At 40.1% G+C, this 27,234-nt stretch overlaps 1 protein-coding gene across 2 annotated transcripts in view; it reads left to right on the top strand.

Moving 5' to 3' along the window:
* The window catches only part of LOC105331817 (hydrocephalus-inducing protein homolog), a 35,770-nt gene that overhangs the window by 4,376 nt on the left and 4,160 nt on the right, over nucleotides 1-27,234 (top strand). Inside the window, exons 12-78 of one of the 2 annotated variants that reach the window (XM_066080301.1) lie at nucleotides 38-368; nucleotides 697-880; nucleotides 1,220-1,336; nucleotides 1,499-1,651; nucleotides 1,827-2,065; nucleotides 2,207-2,351; nucleotides 2,508-2,620; nucleotides 2,720-2,870; nucleotides 2,983-3,120; nucleotides 3,238-3,366; nucleotides 3,529-3,885; nucleotides 4,532-4,693; nucleotides 4,854-5,024; nucleotides 5,115-5,324; nucleotides 5,419-5,556; nucleotides 5,649-5,933; nucleotides 6,264-6,454; nucleotides 6,573-6,608; nucleotides 7,012-7,285; nucleotides 7,462-7,656; nucleotides 7,817-7,966; nucleotides 8,058-8,297; nucleotides 8,414-8,516; nucleotides 8,625-8,867; nucleotides 8,972-9,130; nucleotides 9,226-9,468; nucleotides 10,663-10,823; nucleotides 11,689-11,802; nucleotides 12,670-12,810; nucleotides 13,672-13,855; nucleotides 13,951-14,092; nucleotides 14,215-14,295; nucleotides 14,553-14,600; nucleotides 14,975-15,199; nucleotides 15,356-15,484; nucleotides 15,586-15,746; nucleotides 15,843-15,922; nucleotides 16,039-16,230; nucleotides 16,322-16,473; nucleotides 16,636-16,914; nucleotides 17,551-17,595; nucleotides 18,301-18,483; nucleotides 18,573-18,692; nucleotides 18,809-19,141; nucleotides 19,291-19,492; nucleotides 19,592-19,691; nucleotides 19,798-19,897; nucleotides 20,021-20,272; nucleotides 20,451-20,621; nucleotides 20,751-20,840; nucleotides 21,248-21,349; nucleotides 21,612-21,750; nucleotides 21,839-22,012; nucleotides 22,104-22,379; nucleotides 22,562-22,883; nucleotides 23,079-23,342; nucleotides 23,469-23,820; nucleotides 23,936-24,139; nucleotides 24,246-24,512; nucleotides 24,626-24,850; nucleotides 24,974-25,112; nucleotides 25,206-25,371; nucleotides 25,547-25,694; nucleotides 25,910-26,005; nucleotides 26,212-26,419; nucleotides 26,600-26,821; nucleotides 26,990-27,159. In XM_066080301.1, coding sequence (XP_065936373.1) covers nucleotides 38-368; nucleotides 697-880; nucleotides 1,220-1,336; nucleotides 1,499-1,651; nucleotides 1,827-2,065; nucleotides 2,207-2,351; nucleotides 2,508-2,620; nucleotides 2,720-2,870; nucleotides 2,983-3,120; nucleotides 3,238-3,366; nucleotides 3,529-3,885; nucleotides 4,532-4,693; nucleotides 4,854-5,024; nucleotides 5,115-5,324; nucleotides 5,419-5,556; nucleotides 5,649-5,933; nucleotides 6,264-6,454; nucleotides 6,573-6,608; nucleotides 7,012-7,285; nucleotides 7,462-7,656; nucleotides 7,817-7,966; nucleotides 8,058-8,297; nucleotides 8,414-8,516; nucleotides 8,625-8,867; nucleotides 8,972-9,130; nucleotides 9,226-9,468; nucleotides 10,663-10,823; nucleotides 11,689-11,802; nucleotides 12,670-12,810; nucleotides 13,672-13,855; nucleotides 13,951-14,092; nucleotides 14,215-14,295; nucleotides 14,553-14,600; nucleotides 14,975-15,199; nucleotides 15,356-15,484; nucleotides 15,586-15,746; nucleotides 15,843-15,922; nucleotides 16,039-16,230; nucleotides 16,322-16,473; nucleotides 16,636-16,914; nucleotides 17,551-17,595; nucleotides 18,301-18,483; nucleotides 18,573-18,692; nucleotides 18,809-19,141; nucleotides 19,291-19,492; nucleotides 19,592-19,691; nucleotides 19,798-19,897; nucleotides 20,021-20,272; nucleotides 20,451-20,621; nucleotides 20,751-20,840; nucleotides 21,248-21,349; nucleotides 21,612-21,750; nucleotides 21,839-22,012; nucleotides 22,104-22,379; nucleotides 22,562-22,883; nucleotides 23,079-23,342; nucleotides 23,469-23,820; nucleotides 23,936-24,139; nucleotides 24,246-24,512; nucleotides 24,626-24,850; nucleotides 24,974-25,112; nucleotides 25,206-25,371; nucleotides 25,547-25,694; nucleotides 25,910-26,005; nucleotides 26,212-26,419; nucleotides 26,600-26,821; nucleotides 26,990-27,159 — 12,016 coding nt within the window. The remainder of the gene's footprint in view (nucleotides 1-37; nucleotides 369-696; nucleotides 881-1,219; nucleotides 1,337-1,498; nucleotides 1,652-1,826; nucleotides 2,066-2,206; nucleotides 2,352-2,507; nucleotides 2,621-2,719; nucleotides 2,871-2,982; nucleotides 3,121-3,237; nucleotides 3,367-3,528; nucleotides 3,886-4,531; nucleotides 4,694-4,853; nucleotides 5,025-5,114; nucleotides 5,325-5,418; nucleotides 5,557-5,648; nucleotides 5,934-6,263; nucleotides 6,455-6,572; nucleotides 6,609-7,011; nucleotides 7,286-7,461; nucleotides 7,657-7,816; nucleotides 7,967-8,057; nucleotides 8,298-8,413; nucleotides 8,517-8,624; nucleotides 8,868-8,971; nucleotides 9,131-9,225; nucleotides 9,469-10,662; nucleotides 10,824-11,688; nucleotides 11,803-12,669; nucleotides 12,811-13,671; nucleotides 13,856-13,950; nucleotides 14,093-14,214; nucleotides 14,296-14,552; nucleotides 14,601-14,974; nucleotides 15,200-15,355; nucleotides 15,485-15,585; nucleotides 15,747-15,842; nucleotides 15,923-16,038; nucleotides 16,231-16,321; nucleotides 16,474-16,635; nucleotides 16,915-17,550; nucleotides 17,596-18,300; nucleotides 18,484-18,572; nucleotides 18,693-18,808; nucleotides 19,142-19,290; nucleotides 19,493-19,591; nucleotides 19,692-19,797; nucleotides 19,898-20,020; nucleotides 20,273-20,450; nucleotides 20,622-20,750; nucleotides 20,841-21,247; nucleotides 21,350-21,611; nucleotides 21,751-21,838; nucleotides 22,013-22,103; nucleotides 22,380-22,561; nucleotides 22,884-23,078; nucleotides 23,343-23,468; nucleotides 23,821-23,935; nucleotides 24,140-24,245; nucleotides 24,513-24,625; nucleotides 24,851-24,973; nucleotides 25,113-25,205; nucleotides 25,372-25,546; nucleotides 25,695-25,909; nucleotides 26,006-26,211; nucleotides 26,420-26,599; nucleotides 26,822-26,989; nucleotides 27,160-27,234) is intronic. The other variant, XM_066080302.1, reaches the window with a different exon arrangement.

The following is a 27,234-nucleotide window of genomic DNA, read 5'->3' as shown; positions in this document are numbered from 1 at the left end:
AGGATATGTGTTGTTAATCTTATTTCATTTGTTTTAGGTTTCTTGAACACACAGACCTGTAAGCTTCAGAACACTTCTCTGGTTCCCATGAAGTTCCACTTGCGTGTCCCAGGGGATGGAACCACCCCTAGCATCTGCTGTACAGATGACCTGGACAACAGTTCCACAGACAGAGCTTCCCCCACCCCAGGGGCAGGACCCCCAAAGGAGTTTGAGATTGTCCCCAGCACTGGGACTCTTCAGCCCCAGAGTGAACAAAAGATCACCGTAAAGTTCATCTCTAACACAATCAAGAAATACGAGCTCAATCTGGTGGTTGATGTGGAGAAAGTGGGAGAGGATGTGCTGTCTCTTCCCATCTCTGCCAAGTAAGCCACTTAAGTTATAGACAGGCCACTGACATCGTCAGTAGGAAACCACTGATGATGTCAGTAGGAAACCATTGATGCTGTCAGTAGGAAACCACTGATGTTGTCAGTAGGAAACCCCTGATGTTGTCAGTAAGCCTTTCATATTGTCAATACACCACATATGTTGCCAGCAAGCCACTAATTTTCTCAGTAAAAAGCCACCGTTACTAGGTAGATCACATTTTTTGAGTCAGTGCTACTGGTAGCTAGATATTGGTGTCTGTAATGCATACATGAATAATTGTCTTTGAATTGATGATGGACCTAGCCTTGTTTTGTGTTCCAGGTGCGTAGTTCCACCTGTTACTGTATTAAGTCCTATTCTGGATTATGGTCGATGTTTCTTACGTCATCCATACGAACATTCCGTAAAACTCCACAATGACTCGGATCTACCAGCAAAATACGAGCTCCTACCACAACAGATAAATGAGGATACACCTATTGTGTATAGCAGCCCAAAAGCAAAGGTTTGTAACAGGATCACAGAGGGAATCAGTTTGTGTCAATTACAAGTGATGTTTTATAGCATATTTTGTACTTTTGAATTTCATTTGTATTAGAGTTCTGCCCCTTAGTTGATCAATAGAAATACATTTGTATAGAAAAGTATGCTTAAAATTATTCCAGCATTGTAAAAAAAAATTTATTTATGATAGGAAGAAAAAACTTTTTAGTACACAGCAAATGTTTTGAAATTTTTGGCTCATGATTAAATAAGACTGTACTTCACCCCTCCCAATGGCCATTTTGAGGGAATACCTGATAAGTCAGATTGAGTGAAGTGGTCCATGTGTTGGTGTTTACAGGGGGTTGTGGAGCCCCACTCACTGTGTGATATTCCTCTCCTGATCGAGGCCCAGATGCTGGAGGAAGAAGACATCGTGGCCTACTTCTCCATATTTGGCAGTCCAGATCCTCCTCTTGTAAGTCATCGTATCTCAATGCATCCCCTCAGCCTTTACAAATATTGACAAACACAGGCAAATGCTATACCCTTTTGACAATGCTTGCTCTTGAGTCTACTGATACATTTACCACAGTGACATGTTTAAATCTTTTATTCATAACTATTTACATGTTTTCAGGGTGTACATATTTCCTGTATTGGAGAGGGACCAGTCGTGCATATAACCCCCAGTGATTTAGACTGGGGGGTCTTGCCAGTCCTGACCAGTATTCCCATGGTCATCACCCTCTCAAATGAATCGCTGATACCAGCTCGCTTCACAGCCAACATGGTGGGTACAACATCAAAAACAAAACAAATGATCATCTATATTCAAAAAATTTTTACCTATGGATTGAGTTGTGTATGCACATATTTGTAATCACACTGGTATGTCTAAGTTATCACATACATGTTCTGGCACCAGTTATTTGTGTTGATGATATGTGACTGGATTCTCTCTGTAGGTGAGGCCTCGGTCAGCCTTCAGTGTGGATCCTGTGGAGGGGGAAATCCCGGCCGAGAGATCACTGGACATCAAGGTCATTGCTCACCTGGACGATGCAGTCAGGTTCCAGGATAAACTACAGCTCAGTTTCCAGGAGAGTCAGGTCCGCTACATTCCTCTGACTGGATATGGTCAGGGCACTACCATCGTCTCAGACCCACCCCTCACCCCACAACTCAATCTGGGACCAAATTTTAGGTAATCCCTGCAGAGAAAAATCTGATGAAGTATAATAATAACCTTCAATAAATAAGATTTTGATTTTTAATCAAACAAGAAAATTTGAAAAATTATTATAAAACAATTCTTGGAACATTACCGGTATATTGGCAATTGTAGCAACCGTCCTCTAAAGAAATCATTCAAGCTAACAAACAAAGGGAGACGACACCAGCAGTTGGTGTGGAGCATGGATGGGTTTGGTCCTGTGGGTAAAGCCAGGAAAGATCTGGCTGCTTACAACCCCCTGGACATGAAATACAGGGTAAGCTAGAGTTGCAAATAAATTGAGAAACTGCATCAGATTCTGTAAATTATATGAACTGATGCTGTATCATTAGATTACAAAGATTTCAATGCACTAATAGATATTTAATGCCTTGATAATCGGTGCATCTATGAATATTGATTGATTTTACAGAATGTTCCTCCTCCACCCCAGCCACCAAAACCAATATTCAGTCTCAATCCAAACAGATTCGATCTTCCACCAGGAGCCAGTTTTGAAATGTTCATTGAAGGCTTTGTTGAAAGGTATATTTTCAGATCCACCCAATCACTATATACTGAATAAATTGTTCAATTGTAAACAAGTTCAGCTGTTACAATGTGTTAAATGATTGAATTTTTAAGTCCACAATACGTGAAGGAGCGCATGCTTTGCCACGCCATTATTGGGAGACAGGGAGGGAAGGAGCTGATCATGAGAGTGGACGTCTCCGCTGATTTCATCAGTCCACTGCTAGAGTTCTCCACCAAATCTGTCTACTTCAGGTTTGATAAGGTGAGATCCAGGGGGGACAAAGCAAGTCCAACCGAAACAAAGCAAATTGTTGAGAAGTGTTTTTTTTTTATAAAAACTTGACCCTTTTGCTATTATGCTTGATGTACTTTAGAATCCAAAGGACTCGTTGACTAAAATGATCAGAGACCTGAAGATGATGAATGTGTCCACTCTCCCACTGACCACTGGGCTGAAGCTGCAGCAGCCATTCCAGATAGTGCTGGACGATGGCTCCAGGGTCTCAGAAACGGTCAGTGTAACCTTGTAATACAGACAGAGATATATCACTCAGAATGCAGGGAAATGTCTTGATTGTAGAGAAAACTTTCATAGTATAGTTTTAGTAACTCTGTGTCTTGTTCACTAGGAAATACATCTGGATATTGGAAAGGAGTACATCTTGAGAGTAGAGTTTGACCCAGCGTACAAAGATGATCTTCACATTCGCACTATTGATGAAGTTCTGCATATTGCCTACAAAGAACACCCCCATATTGTAAGTTCACCATCTGTCATTTCACGAAACTCTCACAAATATAGAAAATGGTACAAGAAACAGCTAAATATTTCTTTTCTGCTATATATAAAGCTATTCAAAAGATTTATCAACTGCAAGCACCATTACCCATTGTGTTGTAATGTATGATTCATTAACCAGGACTACATCGCTCTCCGTGGAGAGGTGTACTTCCCCAATCTGGACTTTGAGAAGTCTGTGGTAGACTTTGGCTGTATCCTGAATGACACAGAGGTCACCCGCTACGTAAACATCACCAACAACAGCCCAATGGAGGTCAGGTACAAGTGGTCGTTCCTGATCGGCGATGAGCCGTGCACCGTCATCAACCGCCCTCCACCAAAGAAAGCCACCATTCAGCTGGAAGAAGTCCTAGAGGAACAGGAAGTGGAAGAGGAAGAGGAGGAAGAGACAGAGAAAGTGGAAGTAGTGATTGAAGAAGAGGAGGAGGAAGAAAAGTTGGAAGAGGAGGAGAAGGCTGAAGTGGAGCCGACTAAGGTATGTTTAAAACATGTGGAATAGGCGTATGTACATTAAAATGTTGTTGTTTGTAAGGTAAGGTATATGCAAATACACAGAGATAAACTTAGAAGGGATTTGTTTAATATGAACATAACACATTTCTTATTATAGTTGATCATAAATATCTCAAATATTAGTACTTTATTTTAAATGGGTTTCAAGTTGGATGTAAAATCTGGCTTGTTTTATTCATAAAAGCTACTTTCATCTGTCAGAACTGTTTGTCGGAGCGCATCATTAGGTGTACTTTCATTTTGGTAAGTCTGGTCATGAGATTATATCTTTAAACTTTTGGATATTCATTCAAACTTAGTTTGAAATCTGTGTTTTCTTTGGATCTGCATGGAATCCTTCATGTTACATTTTGTTTTCTATTTGTTGCATGTCTGTTCAGTGATTCAGAGGATTAAAAATAGAATGCAGTTTATACATTGACTTTTTATGTATCATTATAAGCTAGAAATATGTCACTATCAAGTCTAGGTGTTCATGTACATTTTGAATATGTTATTTTGGTTTCACATAGAGAAAGAATTGTGCTCTTAATAACCCACAATTAGGTAGATTGACTTTCGTTGCAAGTGTGCTCAGAAAATGCTGATGTGTATATTGTGTTTTACAGGAGGAGGAAGAAGAGGAGGAAGAGGGCGGTCTGGAGCAGACAGAGTCCAGTGAGGAGGTAGTAAAGAAGGCGGAGGAGGAGGACAATAAACTGATAGACAGCAGTCCTCGAGCAGACAGTCCATCACAGGAGGACCACATAGAGAAAGGACAGCTGGAACAGGTGGGTGACTGGGAGGAGGGGTGACGAGGGTCAGACAGTCCCTATTTTGTATCCTTCATTATTAATAATTGAGCAGATTGTAAATATCTGATATATTCTTTTATCAATGTCACCATATTTGTTGATACTGAGTGACTAACTGATAAGTTTGGTGTGACAGGAGGGTATGCCAGAGCACGGAGTGGAGAAGGATCAGGCTGAGGACTTGAGGATCAGCATTGGGTCACTGAAGGAGGCCATCCCTGAGGAGGACCCCCTCAAGAGTAACCGCGCCCTCAGTCGCCTCCTGGAACAGGAGCGTGAGGAGTTATCTCCCATTGGCATTGAGGAGGTATGCTTTTGTATGGCTCAACTGAAGTACAGAAGACTGATTTTTGACAGCTAGAATTGATCAACTTATTTTTGCTCGTTGTTATTTCAGGTCTTTGACATTTTACCTTTGTATGGAACATTGATGCCTGGTGACACGGAGCAAGTGACCATGACCTTTTATGGTCACGCTGACATATGGGGTCAAGCCAAGGCCATTTGTGAAGTTGAAGGTGGTCCAACTTATGAAATTCTTCTGAAAGGAGAGGCATCTTTGGTGGAATACAAGTTTGACACCAAGGAAATTGATTATGGAATGCAGGTAGGAAAATTTTAAGTAGATTCATTTGATTGTGGAAGGTTTATGATATTGCATAACATGTAATCATATATTGTATTTGTTCTTCTTCTTTAAGATGTATGACCATGTTGCCTCTGCTGAGATAACACTTGTCAATTCGGGAAAAGTTGGATTTGAGTTCACAGGAGTGGGCATGGACCCAGCACAGGCAAAGAAACCTCAACCGGGTGTTCCCATTATGGTCCCCCATACTGTAAGTCCCACGGTGATAGCATGCACTAGTACGTGTATTTCACTTGTGTAAGCAATGTGATAGTGTGTAATCCTTTACTTAACATATTGTAGGGCTACATTGAACCACTGAGCCAGCAAAAGCTGACAGTCAAGTACCTACCAGGGGTACCTGAAGACTTCTCCAAGAGTTTCAAGATACAGGTGGCTCACTTTGAACCGGATGAAATCAGGATCTGTGGGGCGGGAGTGTTCCCCAGAATCTCCTTGGATCTGCCCAGAAATGTGGATCCGGATGGAAACTACATAGAACTAGAGACCTCTGCCCGAGAGAATTTGGCCAAGGTGGAGAAGAAGGTGGTGGTAGTGGCAGAACGACCAGGCTGTGCCCATGTACAGGTGAGAGCTCAACCAAAACACCTGTACATATACATGTATACCACATAGCAGCTAATTTTGGCTAATATTGGCAGTTAGACTAAATTGCATCAGTTGAAGGTGAAAAATTTTTAGGTTGGTTTTATTTATTTGAGTTGATTTCTTTGAAATTGCAAAAATAAGAAATATCAAAATTTGTACAATACATAACTTTAAAACTATCGGTAATCTTGCCAGAATTATTCTGTGATTTGTCAAAACCTAGAGTAAGTTTTCAAATGTCCAGCCTTTCTCAGACAAGTTAGAGAAGAGTTGACAATATCCTGTATGAGTTCTGTTGTGTGTTTGTAGGGGGAGATGAGCACACAGCCCCAGGAGCTGGAGATACAGATGGAGCTAGAGAGACTGGCCGTGAAACAGTTTGCGCTGGACCATCAGGCCCAGATGTTGGCACGGCCCGACTTATACGATGTCACACCCCCGGACAGTAATGAGAGCCGCGAAACATGTGACTCAAAGGTCCCCAAAAAGAAGAAAGTCAAGTATGTTCTCTTTTCTTTTATTGGCTAGTGCATTCATAACAAGAGAAAATTTTTGCACTTCTTTATGATAATCAGATGTCTCTTTGCTCTATCATTAAAGCATGATTGATATATTTAGGAAATCCGATTCAGTTTCATCTTGTGGTTCCCTGAAGTGAGTCCAGTAACTTAGATCAGTTGCAAATTATTTTGGGTTTTTTTTTCATTGTGCATGTATTTTTATTTTGTAATCCACATTTTCTGGAATATGGTTGTACTTGTTTTTGCACAGTAAAGAGTACCGTAAATGATTTAATATTAGACATTTTATTTTGATTTTGTTGTTGATTTCTTTTATTTGGTATTTGGATTTTTGCATTACCTTATAATTGAAAATCATTTTCATCATTTTGTTCTTAAATTTTTTTTTTGAATTTCTTTTTTTTACTAGATTCATCCCAGGATTTTAGTTTTTTATTGCTGAATTTAGTATTTAAAGGATGAAAAAGAGTTTTACTTCAGTAAATGATGAAGGAATTCACTACATGTACAACAACATCATTTTATTGGTCTTTCAGACCCAGACTTCCAGAGTATCAGCTGGACTTTGGCCATCGTGTCTTGGGAACAGTGTGTACACACATCGTCAGGGCAACCAACACTGGCGTGTTTCCTGTATCATTCCAAGTGGAGCGTGATGACGTCCATCGCTATGGATTCCATGTGGAACTTGATCGTGTGCGTAATTTGCCTGGAGCTCCAGATCATGAAACTGTGGACTTTGTTGTCAGTTTTGATCCCAGAGGAGCTAATCTGCCATTAGGACCTATTGAAACTGTGGTTCCAATAAATGTAAGTAGTTTTCAAATTTGATTAAATGTATCTTTTTAAAAAGTTTGAAGATTCGTGTAAATTATGTCAATCTGTATAACATTCAATATTTCCACTACTGGTATGTTTTATTATTACCTGGTATTTTACACAATGGATTTCACTTATTGATCTGCATTTCCTGTTTTGTTTACTAGATCCTGAATGGTCCAGTGATTCAGGTGAGACTGAAGGCCAACGTGACGATGCCCGACATGGAGATCTCAGATGACACTCTGGACTTCGCTGATGTCAAGTGTGGGGAGTGTAAAGTAATCACTGTTCAGCTGTTCAATCAACAGCAGGTCAAGTGTGAGTGGAATTCCCTCCCCACCGAGAAAGAACTCAGAAAGGTGAGACTAAAAACAAGTATTTTAAAACAGTTGATAAGATGATCATATTGTATAATATTCAGATAATGTATTGTATGTAAGTACATGTATATTTTATAATGTTAAGATAAACTGAGTCTCAGGTTTTCTGATTAGCAGTACAATTTGTTTCATTTTGCAGGCTGAGAAACATGTCCCGATGCACCTTCGGAGAAAACAGAAGGACAAAGATAAGAGCAAGCCCCGTCATTTTGAGATCATGCCTCCCACTGGAGTCTTAATGCCCGGACAGAGAATCAATGTCCAAGTCAAGTTTATGCCCACAGAGGAGGTAGCTTTCACTTTCATTTTCTATAGTTTAACAAAATCTCACAGTAAAGTGGTGATGTATTCTGTCTAATTACTATTACGTCTCCCCACAGAAATTTTATGAGCAGAGGATTCCGATCCGGATCTACCAGAGCAGCCAGAGAATCCTGCTGTTGTGTCGTGGGCAGGGCCTGGAACCCAGGCTGGAGTTTGATCGCAATCTTGTCGAATTCGGTCCAATTTTACCTCACAGCAGTGGAGATGAACAGGAGATTATTGTGAAGAATCCCAGCAGCTTCCCGATAGAATTCTACAATCTGGAGTTTGACTCTTCGTACCTAGAGGAAGAAAAGGTATGGGGCGTTTAAAGTTTTACAAACAAGCTAAAGAACATCAAAGGCCAGCCATGGCTTTCATTATAAATATGTATTCATCAGTATTCATATAAAGTGACATAATTTTTTTTCAGATTTTGAGAATCATGAAAGGATATGATGAATACAACACAATTTTGTTGCCTCCAAGAGGCACTGGAGAAAAATTACCCCCAGAATTGATGGAATATTATGAAGGTATGTTTAAAGCCCAGTATCTATTTCTAAATCAGTCTATGCTATGTGAATACAAATAATATATATGGACATAAAATGAATGAAACAATAATCAAACTCCTCTTCCAGAACAAATGAAGAAGTTGGAGGAGTCAGAGAGGACACGTAAGGAGGCGGAGGAGGCAGCCCTGGCCGCCAAGAGAGAGCTCGAGGACCAGAACGGGGAGGGCGAGAGTGATGAGGGCAAGGAGGATGACTCTGTCCGCACTGACCTGCCCCCAGGGACCATTGACTCCCGCCCAGGATCCAAGGCAGGGACCGCTGAGCCGCTCGACCTAGAGGGTCGCCTGAAGAAGGAGGAGATGGAAGATGGTAAGGCTGTCCTCTGGAAATGCCCCTTGTCAGTGACTGGAATTTGACTCCATTTAATATTTTTTCAGAGCATTATTTATTGTATGTTTTATGACCTGTTATAGGAGACGATACTACAAGCAGTATTGGAGTGGGCGAACTTGAGATAACACCAGTGTCTGCTGCCATCGCCAGACATCTTGGCATTGACCTTACACCTGAGGGTAAAGCTGCCAGGAACAGACGTGGGCTGGCCATTATTGTCCATGGTGCACCTATGTCAGGTAATGAAGAACACCTTGGAGTTAAATCAGAACACTCTTTAGATTTGAACTGATTTTGCACTCATTGCACTCGTAATGTTTTTCTGTGCTTCTAGGAAAGACAGCCACTGCCATTGCTCTGGCCAAGAAGTATGAGGCAGCCATTTTGACAGTTGATCAGATGATACTGGATGCTATTTCTAGTGGGAACACCACCTCTGGGCTGAGGGCAAGAGAAATGTGTCAGGAGGCAGCTAGGAAGAGGGCAGAGGAGCTTAAACTGATGGAAGGAGAGGAGGCTGAAAAGAAACCTGGGGGCCTCAGTGTGGAGCAGCTAACGGCTCATACACAAGTCACAAGTAAGTCAAAAACAGCCCATACACAAGTCACAAGTAAGTCAAAAACAGCCCATACACAAGTAAGTCAAAAACAGCCCATACACAAGTCATAAGTAAAACAAAAACTGCCCATACACAAGTCATACTAGTAAGTAAGACAAATACAACCCATACACAAGTCATAAGTAAGTCAAAAACAGTCCATGCACAAGTCATACTAGTAAGTAAGACAAATACAACCCATACACAAGTCATAAGTAAGTCAAAAACAGCCCATGCACAAGTCACAAAAGACTACCAGTAAGTCAGACCTCGATCCAAACACAATTCATGACTCACTTGAACCTTAAAATAAAACATATCAGTGAGTAAAACCTCCTAATATAAATATTTTAGAAAGACAAGCATCAATAATCAATTCTCTATCATTGAACAATTATGTTGTGTAAATTGAAGATAAAAATGGTATTCATAATTATAAAACTTGTTGAATAATCAATTTCCTCTAAACATCATATGTTTACAGTATATTTTTGTATTAAGTGAATGATATCCAAGAAATTATTACTGCTCTACCCTATGCCCCTATATGCCCCTGAAATTGCTTCACAAATACTGCACGATAGCACCAGAGACTAATATAAACGTGTACTAGCGGTTTGATTTTAGTCATCAATTCTGATACGCATCTAGAATTGTTTAAAAACGACAATTCACTCATCCATGCATGCTTTAACAATCACTTCATGTGAAATCTTGATCACCCAGATTTGCTATGTGTGTAGAAAGTCAGCATTTGGTAAACAAGTACAAGTACCACAAGTCATACCCTGTATATTTGATGTCTGCATGCTAGCGCTGGTAATGGACTTCATTTCAAAGTTTTCAGATCTTTTGTCAACCAACTCTCTCAACTATATTTTGTGATAAACTTTTCAACAATGAATAGGGTATTGGGAAATATCTAATACCTGGTTTAAATTATGGAATATGACTTGAAATAATGAAACCAGACAGAATAAATGAATCTGATTTAAGTCATTATTTTTCTCAAACAATAAGTGCTTGTAGTACATGTATTTTGATATTGAATTGGCAGTAAATCTTCATTTATTAAATGCCACATGAATAAAGTGGTTGACAGATCTGTGAACTATTGCACATCAAGGTGTGGACTAACCTCTCACTGACCATCACCCCTCACTCTATTCACAGCTGGCCCCACCGCTGTCCCCCAGACCCAATCCATCATCTCCAATCGTAAGACTAGCACTGTTTCAGATGTCAAAGGACTCAAGGACAAGCACCATGGCAGTATGGCAGCAGGAAAGACGGGCGTCAACACCTCCTCCATAGATGGCGCCACGGGAAGCCAGGTGGGTGTCTGTTGTTATATGATGGAAGTCCATTTTTATCCATCTGCACAGTAATTCTTCAATGATGATGCATGCTGATGAATTTTGATACTTGATATGATGTAAATGTTACTGTTATCTTGTTAATACATGTATTGTTGTCTGTGTTTTTGACTCTAGTTAAGACTATTCTAGTTTCACACAGTCTCTCTTTACTTACTTTATTCCTAATTACTTGTTATTAAAAAATTTATATTTGCATGTGTCTAATGCATTAACATTCATCATCATTACTATTGAACATCTCTTTATAAAGAGTCAGTATACAATTGAGGTATGTTTTGATAGTTCAAGTTGTAAGACAAATGTGCTGCTTTCAGATGCATAGTCGAGCTCAGTACCTGTATACAACTACCTATGTGGTAAGACTAGTTCAGCGTCAGAGCTGACTGAATTTATATCGGTGTCAGTCACGGTGGTAGTTGACACAAACATACAGACAATGCAAGCAGCTACTCAGGGAGACAGGTCTTTATTTACTGGGGTTGCTCTATAAGACTAGAAATGTGAAGGGAATAATCCATTTTTTTTTCAGTTCTATCATATCAATTCACCCACTGGACCACGCCAAACAGTTATGTTCTCAGAGTCTATTTCATCATCTGTCAGTTCATCAACATCATCTATTATTACATAAATATACATATATGTACCAACCTAATATCCAATATCATATCATTTAGTCATTTAACAGAGCACTTTTATATCATTTTTATTTATCACTCTTTCAAATTTCTCTTTTTTTCCTCTTTGTCCAAGATTCATTATTTATTATGTGGTTCGTCCAAGGTGTAACCCACTACTAACAATTCTTACTAATCTCCAGCAAACCAGTAGTAAGACCTTGACCACATTACAGGCTGTACCGGGTCACGGACACCCCCCAGACAAGGGCGGGGCCGGTCACCCCCCACCCACCAAAGGAGCCCATGCTGAGAAGGTGCCTCTGTTGTGACACCCCTTGTGTTGTGTTCGTGATTTTTGCACCCATACTCCTGAGCTATCCCCCTAATAGTCATTTTATGTTAATGAGTTCAATATTTTGATTTATACACTTCTTTTTTTTTAGTTGTATAGTAATGTTTTATTTTGTATATTTTGGGATTGTTTTTTAATTTCTCTCAAATTGCTTTGATTGCAATTAATCTGTGAGCCCATTTTCCTGTATCTTGATTGACTTGTTGTAAAACTAATTAATACATGATATACATATATCATTTTTCACTTAATTATTACTAAATTAGTAATATAAATCAGAGGAAAAGAGGAAATCAGTAATTTATTAAAAAAAAATTTCTTCACAATAATAGAATGATTGTGAGAAAAGTTTATTCGAAATAATGTAATAGTGCCCTATACATTCACTTACTAACACATGAACCAAACCAGCTATTGTTAGTATTTTTTCATGTAGAATATTCAACTTCTGGTTTGCATTCAAAATAGAATTTTATTTGTTTGAGGTTTATTTTGACCAACTATATTATTTTTTATTCATTACAGGGGGGTGTGAGTTCGTTATTTTGTCTTAGTTGATATTTTGTAGCACTAGTAATCTAATGGTTATTCCAAATTTATTCTCTACATGACTGAAAATCACGGATAAATGTATTAATGAATTCACATTAATGAGTACATGGTTGTCACTGTTTTCTGTCATAATAACCTGATCATGCACAGATTCTTTGGTGTTTGAAAATAATATAACATAGCAAAAATTCAATGTCAAGGTTAAATGTCCATGTTTAAGTTACCAATATTTTAGCTATTTCTGTACAATTCATTGATTTTATTTCCCCCTCTCCAGGTCCCCAGCAGTCCACCTCCTTTGGCGGCCCCCATTGCACGTCGCCTCAGCGTTAGTGCCAGCGTAGCGGGGGAGGAGGGGCTGATGAGCTGTGTCCTCCCTGAGGACCTCATTGTGGAAATCATCTCCGAGAGACTCCAGGTGAGCCTGCCCTCAATCAGTCAGTCACTGTCCTCAGTCAGCAATAAATCCCCAGTCAGTTACTGTCCTCAGTCTGCAGTAAATCCCCAATCAATCACTGTCCTCAGTCAGCAGTAAATCCCCAGTCAATCATTGTCCTCAGTCAGCAGTAAATCCTCAGTCAATCACTGTCCTCAGTCTGCAGTATATCCCCAGTCAGTCACTGTCCTCAGTCTGCAGTAAATCCCCAGTCAATCATTGTCCTCAGTCAGCAGTAAATCCCCAGTTAATCATTGTCCTCAGTCAGCAGTAAATCCTCAGTCAATCACTGTCCTCAGTCTGCAGTAAATCCCCAGTCAATCACTGTCCTCAGTCAGCAGTAAATCCCCAGTCAGGCACTGTCCTCAGTCAGCAGTAAATCCCCAGTCAGTCACTGTCCTCAGTCAGCAGTAAATCCTCAGTCAGTCACTGTCCTCAGTCAGCAGTAAATCCCCAGTCAGTCACTGTCCTCAGTCAGCAGTAAATCCTTAGTCAGTCACTGTCCTCAGTCAGCAGTAAATCCTTAGTCAGTCACTGTCCTCAGTCACACAGTCACTGTCCACACCCCAGCAGTAAATGTTCTCACCCAGCAGTAAATCCCATATGAACCTGTACAATATTTTCAAAAATCGATGAAAATTGATCTACAGAAAATAAAATTGAAATGGTGAGATAGTAAAAAATAAATAAATAATTTGAGATGAAGACCCCAGTGGATAATAATCCAAGAAAGTCTGATTGTTGATTTTGTGATATTTCAAATAATTTATTTGCAATTATTACCTTTTTTCTAACAACTTGGGACTCGATTTCTTTAAAAAGAATGTTCATATTTTCCTTCAGTTGAACGACTGTCACCGTGGAGTTGTGTTTGACGGGCTGGAGAACCTGTTTGCCCAGAATCTGTACATCACAGCCCATGCAATACTGCGGGCCCTCAACAACCGGCGCTTCATCTACTTCGTGACCATGAAACTGGACTACAATGTCCTCAAGGAGCAGGAGAAGAAGGCTGAGGAGGAGAGAGGTCAGTTAGCCTGACATGACTTGTCCAGCAGTTAAACGTTGTGTTTAGGCATTAAGAAAAATTTAGATTATTTGGATATGGTATTTTGTTTTCAGAGCGTCAAGAGAAACTGAAGGAAGAAAAAGATAGACAAAGATTAGAGGAAATGTCAGAGGATGAATACGACGCACTGTCAGAGAAAGAGAAAGCTGAAGTGGATAAAAAGAGACTGGAAATCAAGAAGGAGCGAATCAGAAAGTCAGTACATTTATAGATAGAGTGACCATTCATAAAGCGGTTTAAAGCAAGAATGTCAGAATATTGAAAAAGTTTAGGGTTTCAAATCAATGATTCATTTAATTTTAATCTTTTCATTACAGGGAGATGGAGGAAAAAATGGAGAGGGAGAGAAAACAAAGAGAACTTGAAGAAATTGAGAGACAAAAACAGGAAGAAGAAAAGTGAGTTCCCTTCTAAAGACTAGAGTCAAATTGTCATTGAATAAAAAAAAGAGGATTAAACAAATTGTACATTCAGTAGTTAGATTATCTTTTGTCAATTGAACAATATCTAACATGGATATTTTACTTGGGAAAAGTTTTAACAATATTTTGGAGGATTTTGGGACAGTTTATTAATTGCACAGTTAGTTAATTAGTGAGTAGAAGAGAGTAGCAGTAAGCTTTAGTGGATTAAATGTGTTGATATTCTGTGGTAGACACCACAAGGGAGGAGGGCATCATGTAGCACACACTAACGACCAACAGTAAGACCCGCCTGTCACTAACCAACTGATCCGTGACTGCTAACCCTGTACCGTCCGGCTTGTCGTGTCCGTGTTCTCTCAGTCAAGAATGTTTCTCAATGTTTTTTTTTCTCAACCTGAAGCGATATTTGAACTTTTGTTTGTATGTTGCTGAGCTTGGTAAGATCAGAGAAGTTTTAGTGATGTAAATCTGCAGTGGTTATACTTATAACATGATCTTGTTGTTGGGCTTCTGGTAAAGATTGTAAACACTAACTCATACTGGATTTTTTGTTTATAGTTACTTGCAATTATAGTCTTCAGCTATTTCTTTCTAAAGTAAATAAATATAGATCAGTTACGGTAAATTAAAACTTTTATACCTGATTATCTAGGGCTTTGAAGAAAGGAAAGAAAAAGACAGCTGAGAAGAAAGAAGAACCAGCCAAGGATGGAAAGAAAGCTGCAGCCACTGGGAAACCCCAGAGTGCAATGGACTCTCGTATCCAGGCATCGAGGGCGGGAGCAAAGGCTGATGGTGACCACAGCAGTAAGACCGGGGCCAATGAGAGGCCAGAGTCTCACCAGACAGAGAAGAGTGACACAGCTGTAGATGACAAGTATGTCTGAATCAACATCACTATAATCTGGTGATGCTTTCACTAGGCCTCATTTAATAACCTTATGTTTACACTGACTTGTTCGTTCAAGAGATTACATTTTTACTATTGTGAATACACTGTACCAGTATATAATAATGATTTTTTTTATTGTAGGAAAGCAAAGAAGGGTAAAGATGGAAAGAAGGATGAAAAGGGGAAAGATAAGGGCAAGGAACCAACTGATCCTCCACAAGAGGAGCTGCCTCCCCCTCCCAAGGAATCTGACATCTTGCTAATGCAGAGGTACGCACACAGGATTCAATAGTTATTGCCTTATCATAATTAAACTTTCTGCACCTACCCCTATACCCAGGTTTTATTCACATTTATTTTCTTGTTAATAGATTCCGTACATTTGAACATGCCCAAAAAGACATCCTGGAGATGATTGACTTCTGGGATAGAACCACCCTGAGTCTAAAGAGACCCCCCACACCCTCCGAGAAATCAGAAGATGATGCTGCTCACCACCCACCCTCTGGCAAAAAGGGCAAAGGAGGGAAAGGTTAGTATTCCCTCTTGTTGCATATCACTGCATCCATAAGGAGTCTTCACCTTTTAAGCATGAGAATTATTTTCTTACCTTGATTTTATTTTTTAGGTGATAAACATGAAAAAGAAAAGGAGAAAGAAAGACAAAAACAGATTGAGAAAGAAAATGCAGAGAAAGCCGCCAAAGAGGTCAGTTGATGCAGAGGCCTGATTACCATTACGTTTAGAATTGTCAAGTTTTACTGAAAGGTTATTTTGAGATTTAAAAGTACATGTATTGGCTAACATGGGGTTTAATGTTGTAGGCTGCAGAGAAGGCGGCCCAGCAAGGCGAGGGAGATGGAACAGACGGGGAGGTGATGTTTGATGCAGAGACCACCAAGGAGAAAGAAGACGATGGTGTTGGAGTCCCCAATATTGTGGTAGACTGCTCAGACAAGACAGTTCCAGCCTACGACAAAGTGCTGCAGACAAACAGACTGCCCTCAATGGAAGAGGTACTGACTCAAAGAAAACAAGTGAAAAGGAGGATAGTCACTTTCATCACTTACACAGTACTCTTGACTAAGCTTTTCTTGTTTTTTGCAGGTATTGGATGGGCTAGGTCTTGGCCCCAAGGGACCACCAATTCCACCACCCGCCACCTTTGCTGTGGTTCCTTTCCCAGTGAAGAGAAGAGCACCCCCTGTCAGTGAGTTCGGAGGGCGATACATATTTGTGGCATCATCTCCAGATGATCCGTAAGTGCTTTGTAATACATGTAATAGTGAAAATAGCAACTAGTTTTGAGTTCGTAGAATGCTGTATACATGCAGTACCACAATGCAAAAGGTTGTTTGAAAATTCTTTTTTGAAACTTCATGGTTTAACTTCATTGATTTTCTGGACCCATTTCGTTACAGAAACATTGGTGCTCCAGACCCCAAGGAACTGGAGCCAGAGGAGGAGAAATCAGTGACCCCTGACAAGACAGAACACACCACCCCCACCAAAGGCAAGGCTGGGAAGGCGTCCAAGGAAGACAAAAAGGAGAAGGAGGACAAGAAAGGCGAGCGAAAGAAGAGTGCTGAAAAACGGACCGGTACAGGAACCGCCAAAACTTCTTCCCGCCGCAACTCAATGCAGGTGGTTTCTCCACCACCGGGAGCCACCACCCCAGTGTCGGACATCGATGCCCTCAGGTAAGACCTGATGTGACAGCTTGCTGATATTCACAATGGTTTGCTCCCAGGGAAGATTAATGCTAATCCCTCACCTCTACTTATGTGGGACCCTGGTTTAGTGTCGGGAAAGTGATGTAGATTTATGATAAAATGATTATAACCTCTATATTAACACAATGATGAGTTTGTTGTATTATGAGTATTTGTGCATGACCTAACTTTGTAACACTAGCTTTAGCTGAAAAAGGACAATACTAGGACCATACTTTACAATAATAAAGTAAACGTATCAAACAAACATTATATGATTTCATCAAACCACATTATATATCTAGCTTATATTCAACATGAATATATACAATGAAATTTCTCATCATTTTGCCCTCTAATTAGTTCCCAATAAGCTTAATTGCATGCTGTAGCATTCTACCTTTGACTTGGCTTTAGTGAGGTGGAAGTTTATATTACTGTAGTTTGATATGATTAAACTAGGTGACATAGAAATAAAGCGTGTGTCAGACCCATATCAGGGGATACATAGAATTTTCCTCCAACACTAGACTCCTTAATATTAGCCTTTAACCAATTTCAATTCCCTCCCTGACTAATTAACTGCCTGATTGTGTGCATGCTGAATACTGTGTCTCCTTACAGCTCTACCGGGGAAGGCATGGCTCTCGGTGAGGCCAAAACACCCAGGTAAGAAAATGCCCTAGCACAGAGCGCCATCTTCACAGTGTGTAAGGGGAGATAATCCATGCAAACACCACACACAATCACATTTATATACTCTTGCTTATAGTTAAAAAAAAAAGAATCAGATTCAACTTGTAAAGTATGTGGGTTCAAAATTTCTCCTTGAGGCAGAAATGACCAAAGTAAGTATAAAAAATCTTGAATATGAAAAGTGAATAATACGTAAGGATAAATGTTCACATGATACACATAGACATTGCAACAGAGTCCGATTAGAGCCTAGTTCTTGTTGTGTATGATACTGTTGGTGTTGGGTATTTAGTATGTTGTTTGTGGCTCCTCACCTTGTAATGCTTATATTATCTAACTATATTACTAATCAAAGTTTTCATTTTTTGATATTATTTCTCTTCTGGGTTTTTTTTTCTTTAATTCTGTACAATTTGATTTTCAGTTAATCATTTGAAACTCTCAATAACCAACTTTTTGAACAAATTAAAGTTTTTTTTAACTTATTTTTTATTGGAAAATTAAATGTAAAAACTTGAAAAATGAGGTTAAAATGAACAGTTATTTTAAACTTCTAGATCAGTGCATGCATAATTCAATTTGGTGTCAGAGTATATGTATAAATGGATATAATAGGATTGAAAGACTGGACCAGATTAACTGTGAGCATTCACTAACTGGCATTTTGTCTTATTGTAGGCTGTCCATCTTCCGCTGGATAATCCCATCCAATGGAGAGGTGGTGATCCGCCTGCGTTTCCAGTCGGAGGAACTTGGTCAGTTTGACCAAACTCTGAACTTTGAGATCGTGGGGACTCGTCGCCGCTACCAGCTGTACTGTAGAGGGGTGTGTGCATTCCCCTCCATCAGCCGTGAGCCCAGGTACAGAGTCCATACCGCTAGCTGTAACTATCAGTCAATCTTGTCCTGTTGTGTGAATTAGCTTAACATGGAATTCTGTTATTTTTCAGGATTGTGTTTCCTAACCGTAAAAAGAACAAAAAGTCTGATGAAATTGTGCACAAGAAATACATCCTGGCTACTGAGACATTCGAATTTGGCCCACTGTCCCCAGGAAAATCAAGAGCAGAGTAAGATTTTTAATGGTTTCTTCAGCCCACGGATTCCAAAATACTGAGTGGTATGAGGTATAAATGATAATTTATATACATGTATTGTTAAGATTAAATGATTTATGATATTTCAGTATGAAGAGTGGGCGTTTCCCTGAGACCATGGAGAAGATCACCATGTGTAACACATCCCCGCTGGAGGCAGACATCAGCTTCTGTTATTTAGAGGACAGTAAAGGAGAGACCTTTATCTTGGATCCACCCAGCATGGTTCTTAAGCCGGGCGAGTCACAGCCTCTTACCATCTGGGCATACCCTCGCCATGAAGGACATTACGAGGATAAAATTGTGTGCTGTATCCGAGAAAACCCTGAGCCTGTTGTTTTCAAGGTCTGCTGTGATGCCTTCCTGCCTGCTCTAGAGCTGGACAAAAAAGTATTCCATTTTGACAGTGTCTTGTTGCACAGGTAAGCATTAATTAATAATTAATAAATAATAATTAACTTTAGTCGAGTTTATTGCTCAAAGTGAGGAGCATTTTCATATAACGACATGGTCATCACCTGTCTCTGTCTCCCATTCAACAATCGATGTAAGTTCCTTTATATTTACTCAGAAAAGACACTAAGACAATTTACATGAGGAACAACACCCAGCTCCCAGTGAAGTGGAAAATCACTGGGTGGGAGAACCTGGGTGATGACTTCACCCTGGCCGAGGACAATGGTGTGGTGGAGCCACTCTCTGAAGTTCCCCTCCACGCTTACTTCAGAGCCATGAAACCGGTCTCCACCATCAAAAAGATGATCAGGCTCGAGGTCAGTGCTTCAGTCTACAGTTCATGCTCCCTTTCACTTAAATTCTTTGTAATTTTCTCAAGTTCTTGTTTATAAAGATTTTTTACTTTGACGTTCTAGGTGTCTGATCTTCAAGAGATTACTGGTTTGTTCACTAATGAAGCCATTCAGGTTATGGCCGAGGCTTATGATGTAGCACTGGATGTCAGCTTCCAGAAGGGTAGGTCCAGAAATACATACCTAGTTCAGAGACAAAAATCTATTTAAAAAAAACACTCTTTTTTCTCAGAGAAACGTTATGATTCATTTCTACCCTTGGTTCTCAGGAAATGATGGAGGACTGGATTTCGGAACAGTCAAAGTTGGACAGGAAGAAAAGCTAACCTGCCACCTGAAAAATAAAGGCAAATTTGAGATTCAATACAAGTAAGTAAATCTGGTTTCCTTTGATAAATTGATCTGTAAGTACATCTTCAAATCACAACATGTATGCACATATCTACTCGTCAACAAGATAGTTGATGAATAACATCCACTGAATATTTGCAGCTTTGTTTTTGACAACTGTGATCCCAAGAATCCTAATCCTTGGGACTTGTTCACTGTGAATCCCAGCAAAATGACTCTGAACATGAATGACCGCCCTCAGCCCGTTACTGTGTCGTTCAAGTCCAATAAGGAGGTTCACATCAAGGAACAGCCCATCCTGAAATGTCAGGTGATTGAGCCCAGACTGGGTGACGGAGGTGAAGTCATCGCCAACATTCCAATCAAAGTCTCAGCTGAGGCTGAATTTGCCAAGTAAGAAATTCTGGAATTTTGTTGAAAAATCTTAAATACCCCAACTACTGCCTTTTTATTTCTTATGTTTACATTTTCATTCATTTAATGATAATATCAAATTATATGATGATGGTAGGTTAAATGTTGTTAGGAAATTAAAACTTCTGACTGTACTATGGTTCATTTTTCTTTTCAGGTACTCAATCTCACCTGTCAGTGATATCAACTTTGGAGCTCTCCTAGTGAACAATAAGAAGCAGAAACAGTTCACTATCTACAACCACGGGAAGTATGAGTTCAAATACACCATCACTCTGATGCAGAAGGACAAGGACAATCAGCAAGGTCAAGGTCGCGGCAATCGCCCGTAAGTATCCACATAGTGCCCAGAAAAACCACCACAAATTAATGTTTTGAATCTTAAGCTTTATTACATTGTGTCTTATTAAGTAATTAAGTAATGTTTATGTGAAATGTTGTACTTTTTTTTATAAAGACCTGTGAAAGACAACAAGAGAAGTCGATCTCGAGACGGCTCGAGCTCAGGCCGTTCAGTTGCCAAGCCTAAGAAGACAGATTCAGTCAGGTAAGGATTTATCTGGTGATGTGGTTATTAGATGCATAGCCGATAGTTGCTTATAGTTTTTATGACTTTGATAGAAATAGATATTTCACACTTAGATGTAGACCTAATAATACTTGTAGATTAATTGTTTAACAGTACTTAATATTTGGAAAATCTTAGATTTCAAATGTTTTTCTCTCTAATATGTCACAACACTTGAACATATCAAAAAATCATAATCTGTTGCTTTCACTGCTAATACAATTTGCTATTTCCTAATTCTTATGTTCCACCTCTTTAAACAGACCAAGCTTTTGTACGTTCTTGAATTATATGTAAAAATGATGCTACCATTCCCTACCTACAAAAGCTTGGTTCAGTAGCTTGCTTGGTGTGTGTCTAATTGTGAGTTTCTTGGCTTTATGAAGTAGTGAGTTTAACAGCTATAGCAAGGCAGGTTTACTAGATCGCACAGCCTCCCGAAGTCTACAACCCTCCAACCAAACTAACAGACGCACTGGCCTGTTCAGGTATCAGCCTTGTGGGCAAGTGTAGGCTGCAGACGTTCGTTACTTTGCACTTATTTAAGCTCTTTAAAAGAATACTAGCATAGACTATAACATGTTCTGTGTATTATGGGAATATTAAATTAATGATTTACATAGAACTATTTGAACTGATTTTAATTTTGCTTGCTCTGCAAAATCTTTCAGATCAATCTTGGTTTTTATCTTGATTGGTACTTCATTTATAGTTCTAAGTAGAAACTAATCCAAAGAATTTTTTTTTTAGACAAGAAGGTGTTGGTGGTCAGTCTAGACTTCAGTTCAAGATCTTCACCTTGTCCCCAGCGTACGGAATTATCTACCCTGACCACAGCCAGCAGATTCTGGTTGAGTGTGCTGCCGAGATGCAGGGCAGATTTGATGAGGTAAAGATCTTTGGTTTTAAATGCTTAAACATTTAATATTGACTTTCTTCAATGCCTGTTTACTGAGATCTTGATTCCTCGTGTACAGGAGCTGTCCATAGATATCACAGACAGGGACCCATCAGATCACTACCCTCACGGAATCTCCTACAGAATCATTGCCGAGACCTGCACTCCCTCCATCAATGTGGATGATATCGGGTCCATCTTTGAGGAGCACAGGATCGTCAAGAATCTGGCCCTGTGGCAACATCACAGTCAGGTATGGTATTGTCATTAGTAACAGCCAAATCAGGAGAGCAGCCTACCTCTAACAATGCATTACAATACATTAAAATCATTTGTTTTTGCAGAATGCTGAGAATACCACAATGGATGGTGGAGTGTATGGCGAGGATGATAAGAAGTTTATTTTTAACAATGTTATTATCGGACGTAAAGCCAAGGCTCGTTTCAAGATCAGTAACACCAACAAGGTGCCTTGTGACATTCTGTTCTCAGTGAAGGCTGTACAGACAAAGGGAACCAGACAACTACAGGACATCTTTGAGGTGGAACCTGTTCGGGCTCAGATCATGAACCACAGCCATGTCTACGCCACGGTCACCTTCACTCCAACCTCGATGCAGGTATGCCTCACTACTCATACTACATTGGAATGTTAGATAAAAATTTACATTAAAGAGTGTAGAAATATGCTAAGTTATATTTACATTTAAATTTCAGCTGAGGAGTGTGTTGTGTCTTAGTTGAAAAATGAATTTGCTTGAAAGTTTCTGATTTACAATCTTTGGCCTGTTTTTTTTTTCAGACTTTCAATGCCATCTTTGAGGCTGCAATAGAGGGTGTGGCCACAAACCAAGCCAGAGGAAAGAACCTGACATTTGAGGTGTCTGGGGATGGAAACCTTCCCAGAATCAACATTCAGAAGCCAACGGTGCGTAACAAGCGGGGCCAGGCTCTGATGCTCTTCAAGAAGAATCTGGTCAACCACTCTGAGACCATGCCTCTGGTGCTGGTCAACGATGGAACACTCCCCAGTAAGGTGGACATTGATCTTATTGACCAGGACGGTGTGTTCCAGCTCAAACCGGTCGAGGGCACCAATGCTGTGATGGATGATGATTATGAAGGTATATACTAGTATCCTAGTACTACCGGTATTTACAAGTTTGTAAAATGTCTTTCTGAAAGGTTTTAGCAAATAAGTCTATGCTAATCCGACAGAGACGACAAAGCTAATGCACATATATTTAGCAATCACTTTGCATTGTTGATAATGTGTCAGATATTTGTTAATGCTATTACCTATATGGATTTTTTTTCAGACACCAAACGCCCACACACTGCCTCAGTAATCGTTGGGGTAGGAGAGACGGCGTCCTTCACTGTGACCTATAAACCTACAGCAGTTCAGAGGTCACAGGCCCACATTCACCTGATGGTGGTGGACAACCAGTACGAGGACTCTGTCATCCAGGTGGTGGGTGAGGGTTACCAGGATGACATCACCCTCGACAATATCCACAGTGTGGACAATGGCACCGAACTGGACTTTGAGGAGGGCAATATGGCTGAAGATGATGTAGCAGGTTTGCTGCCCTAAACATTACTTTAGTTCAGCTTTTACTTACTACATTTAGTTTTAAAAGTGGAACAATCATAATGTAAGTGTTTTCACTACACAGCACTAAGTACCTTATAAACTCTCTTTTTAGCTGCCAAGCCAAACTTGATCAGATTTGGAGACTGCTTCATCAATGAACCCAGAACTCTGTCCTTCTCCATGAGAAACCACTCAAAGACAGACTGCCTGAGGTTTGCATGGCCCGACCACCCACAGCTCAAGTTCTCCCCACAAGTTGGTCACCTCCACCCTAACAATGCTAAAGACATGACCGTCACCTTCAAATCTGACCAGCCCAAAACCTTGAAGGAGAACCCAATCAACTGTAAGGTCACCAAGATCACGTTTGACAAGCCTCTGGATAAGGTATCTGACTGGGACGACAGGATCCGCACGGTCAAGTGGATAGATATCCCCACCTCTCCACAGCCCTCAAGTGAAGGGTAGGTTCAGAATGGCATAAATTTTAAGCTTTGTCTTTTAAGATTTATAAACGGTAATATTACACTGATAATTAGTTGGAAAGACACTATTCTATCTTTTCCTGTTTTGTTGCAGAGGGGCCAAGGCACCGTTGAGCAGTCGCCCAGCCAAGAAAAAGGTGATTGAAACAGAGACCGAGCCTACTCACACTGAGCAGGCAGACTCGAGCCGAAATGTGGAGCTCCTGGTGTCAGCAGCAGCAGACTTCTGTAAATACGAGTGCAAGATTGAGTCAATTCACTTCAAGGACACCCTTATGTTCCAAAGCAGAGTTTACGAGTAAGTCTGCCATCATATTTTTGTGATTTCATGTACATGAATGTGTAGTGAACTGATGATTATTAACATTAAGTGATTTATGAATATTAATGTTTTCGTTCATTAGATTCTCCATTAGCAACAAGGGCAACATCAAGATGGACTACAGCTGGCAGGTTGTCATGGAGAACATGCCCCCACCCCCACAGCGGGCCGTGACCTTTGTGTCTGAGGGTGACCGCCCAGAGTCCAGGATGGAGGTACCAGACGCCAGCTATATACCATTCAGCATTGAACCAGAGTTTGGTACAATAGCCGGCGGTAAAAAACAGAGCTTTATCGTCAAGATGGCTCCCCTGGACGTCAGTGACTATGAGGGAAGATTGATCTGCACGTAAGTATCCGTGATAAACCCATCAGAATTGTCTTATATTGAAACACTGAGAAATTAAGATATCTGTTTACTGAGTTTTTTCTCTGATCACATATTAACTCTTTGTATCCTAGGATTCCCAACCTGGAAAAGGACCAGCAGGGACCAGTGGTCGGTCTGAAGGGCAAGAGCCTGATGCCGTACTGTCACTTTGAGCTGGAGGACTCGGACTACATCAGTGGGGCGCGCAGAAACCCAGAGATGAAGGGACCAAACGGGGCCCCACCAGGATCCACCCTGGACCCCAACACCAGAGTTATTGAGTTTAGCTGCATAGGCATTGGAGTCAAGAACACCAAGTATGTATTTGTCTGTAGCTGTTTGATTTTTTTTATTATTAGTATGCTGCTATAGAACTCCCTATATATTGTACATGTACATTTATCACTATTTTACAACTGTTAATGCTTGTTCCATTACAGAACGTTTGCTATAGTGAATCCAACTAGTCAGCCCTATAGCTTTGAGTGGACCTGTGAAGACGAGGATGATGCTAAGAAGCCATCAGCATTCAAATGTCTCTCACCTAAGGGCAGTGTTAGATGTGGCAAGAAATTCCAGGTGATTGCTTGTGATTTTTTCTCTATTCTAGAGCTTAAGAATGCTATGAATTCAGTGTTTCCCAGGAGATTTAATGCTTTATCTGTTTTCCAGGTCTCATTCGAGTTCACATCCCAGGAGCTCACTCTGGTCGAGTCCTTCTGGAGGTTCCACATTCCTGAGCAGAACATCAGTGTCCCGTTCCTGTTGGTGGGTCAGGCTCGCGAGCCGGATATTTCCATGGACAGGTCTCACATGAACTTCAAAGCTCTCCTTATTGGTAAGTTTGAAATTAACATGGAAAGTGTAAAATAGAGTCATGCATTAGATGTGATTTATGAGGAAGGCTTATATTGGCAATGCCTGCTGCCTAATCCAGTTATGTTTTGCATAATAGAATATATGCTCAAATGAGAGATGTCAGTACTATGGAATGATTTAATCTGTATTTCCAGGACACGAGGCAGTGGAGACGGTCTACCTGTTGAACAATGAGGACCAACCATTCTTCTTCCAGTTTGAGGAGGACTCCTGCCACTCGGCCGGCTTTGCTGCTCACTTAGGAGTCAGTCCAATGTCTGCCACCATCCCTGCCAAGTCTCGGTAGGTCATAGATTTAACAACCCCCATACACTTAGAATCCTTACCTTTCTTTTATTTCTTTTCATTAGTTCATTTATTTATTCTTACACCCTGACTCCGAGATACCATAACTTTTTATTTGCTGGATTTTCCATTCTCTTTTGTTTACTAACATGTTTATTGATCTTTTTCCTCTCTTTTCTTTCTTTTCCTCCATGCTTTCTCTATCTTGCCAGTCGAAAGACAGGCTGGCTTTATTACAAAACTTACCCTGGTGTGTTTGAGAAACTTAAAGTAACACCCTGTCAAGGTTCTATCCCACCCAAATCCAGGTAGAGTACTCCAATCAATATTGAACACCCAGATCATCTCTATTGCTCACTGCTTTTGTCCTCATTTCATGCATGAACATTTGCCTGAGCTTAACACTTATCTGACCATTGTGTTGGGAAATTTATTCATTTTTCTATAATCCAGTTTTAGAACTTGCGATGATTTTAGAAAAAATTAAAACTTAAATGTAATATGAAATTTTTAGGATGCCTATAGAGCTGTACTTTGTGCCAAACTCAGACAAGGAAGTGAACTTTAACCTTGTGTGTCGCGTCAAACGGAAGGTGCTCCCCGTCACACTGAACGTGAAGGCCGAGGGCTACGCCATGAACTGCCAGCTCCTGTGCGAGGACTCCCAGGGGGTCAACAAGGAGTTTGTGTCTGACGGAATCAACATCATTAGATTTGGAGAGGTACACAAAGGGGTCAAACAGTTGACGGCAGATTTGATATTTTTGTACATGAAATAGAAAACAAAGCAACAAACTTCCCAATATAAAACTTTTTTTCAATTAGATACAAATCAAAAATATTTCACAAAATTTTCATTGTTCGACAGAAATTAATGAATATATGATAAATGTGAACTGCAGGTTGAGGTCAATGAGAAACAGCTGAGGAACCTGACCATCTTGAACACAGGGAAGTTCAACTTTGATTACCAGTGGGAGCTACACATGTCCAACAAGAAGAAGGAGATGGTCACCATTGAGCCCATGACTGGAGGAGTGGAGAATGGGAAGCGAGTAAACTGTAAACTGACCTTCTGTCCTCCATGTAGGACTACACTCAAGGACACCCAAATTGTCCTCAAGGTAAGAGGATTCTGTCCTCCAAGTAGTAGTACAATCATAGAAATTGTTCTTAAACAACAATCTCATGCAAAAAACATTATTATATTTCTCATGCCATGTAAGTAAATTTTTTGAAAATGGACTTATATTATAATAAATATTTTAAAGTATGGATTGAATTTGCTACAGATTTCTCATGGTCCGACCTACGTGATAAGCCTGGAAGGACTCGGAGTGACCCCTGGTCTCGGATTTTCCTTCCCCGCCTACAACTTTGGGAACTGCTTCATCATCAAACCAGGCATTCCACCCAAAACAAAGGTCCTCACCCTCATCAACAAGGACAAGAAGGAAATCAGGTAACTATGAATTAGAATTTACTGACATATGTCCATATCTTGTCAGGCTGTGTTTAGAAAAATAGTGTAATTGTG

The sequence above is a fragment of the Magallana gigas genome, chromosome 3 (assembly GCF_963853765.1).
Source record: "Magallana gigas chromosome 3, xbMagGiga1.1, whole genome shotgun sequence".
NCBI classification, from domain to species: Eukaryota; Metazoa; Mollusca; class Bivalvia; order Ostreida; family Ostreidae; genus Magallana; species Magallana gigas.
Note: the sequence above shows the minus strand (reverse complement) of the source record. Positions and strands in the feature narration are given on the sequence as shown.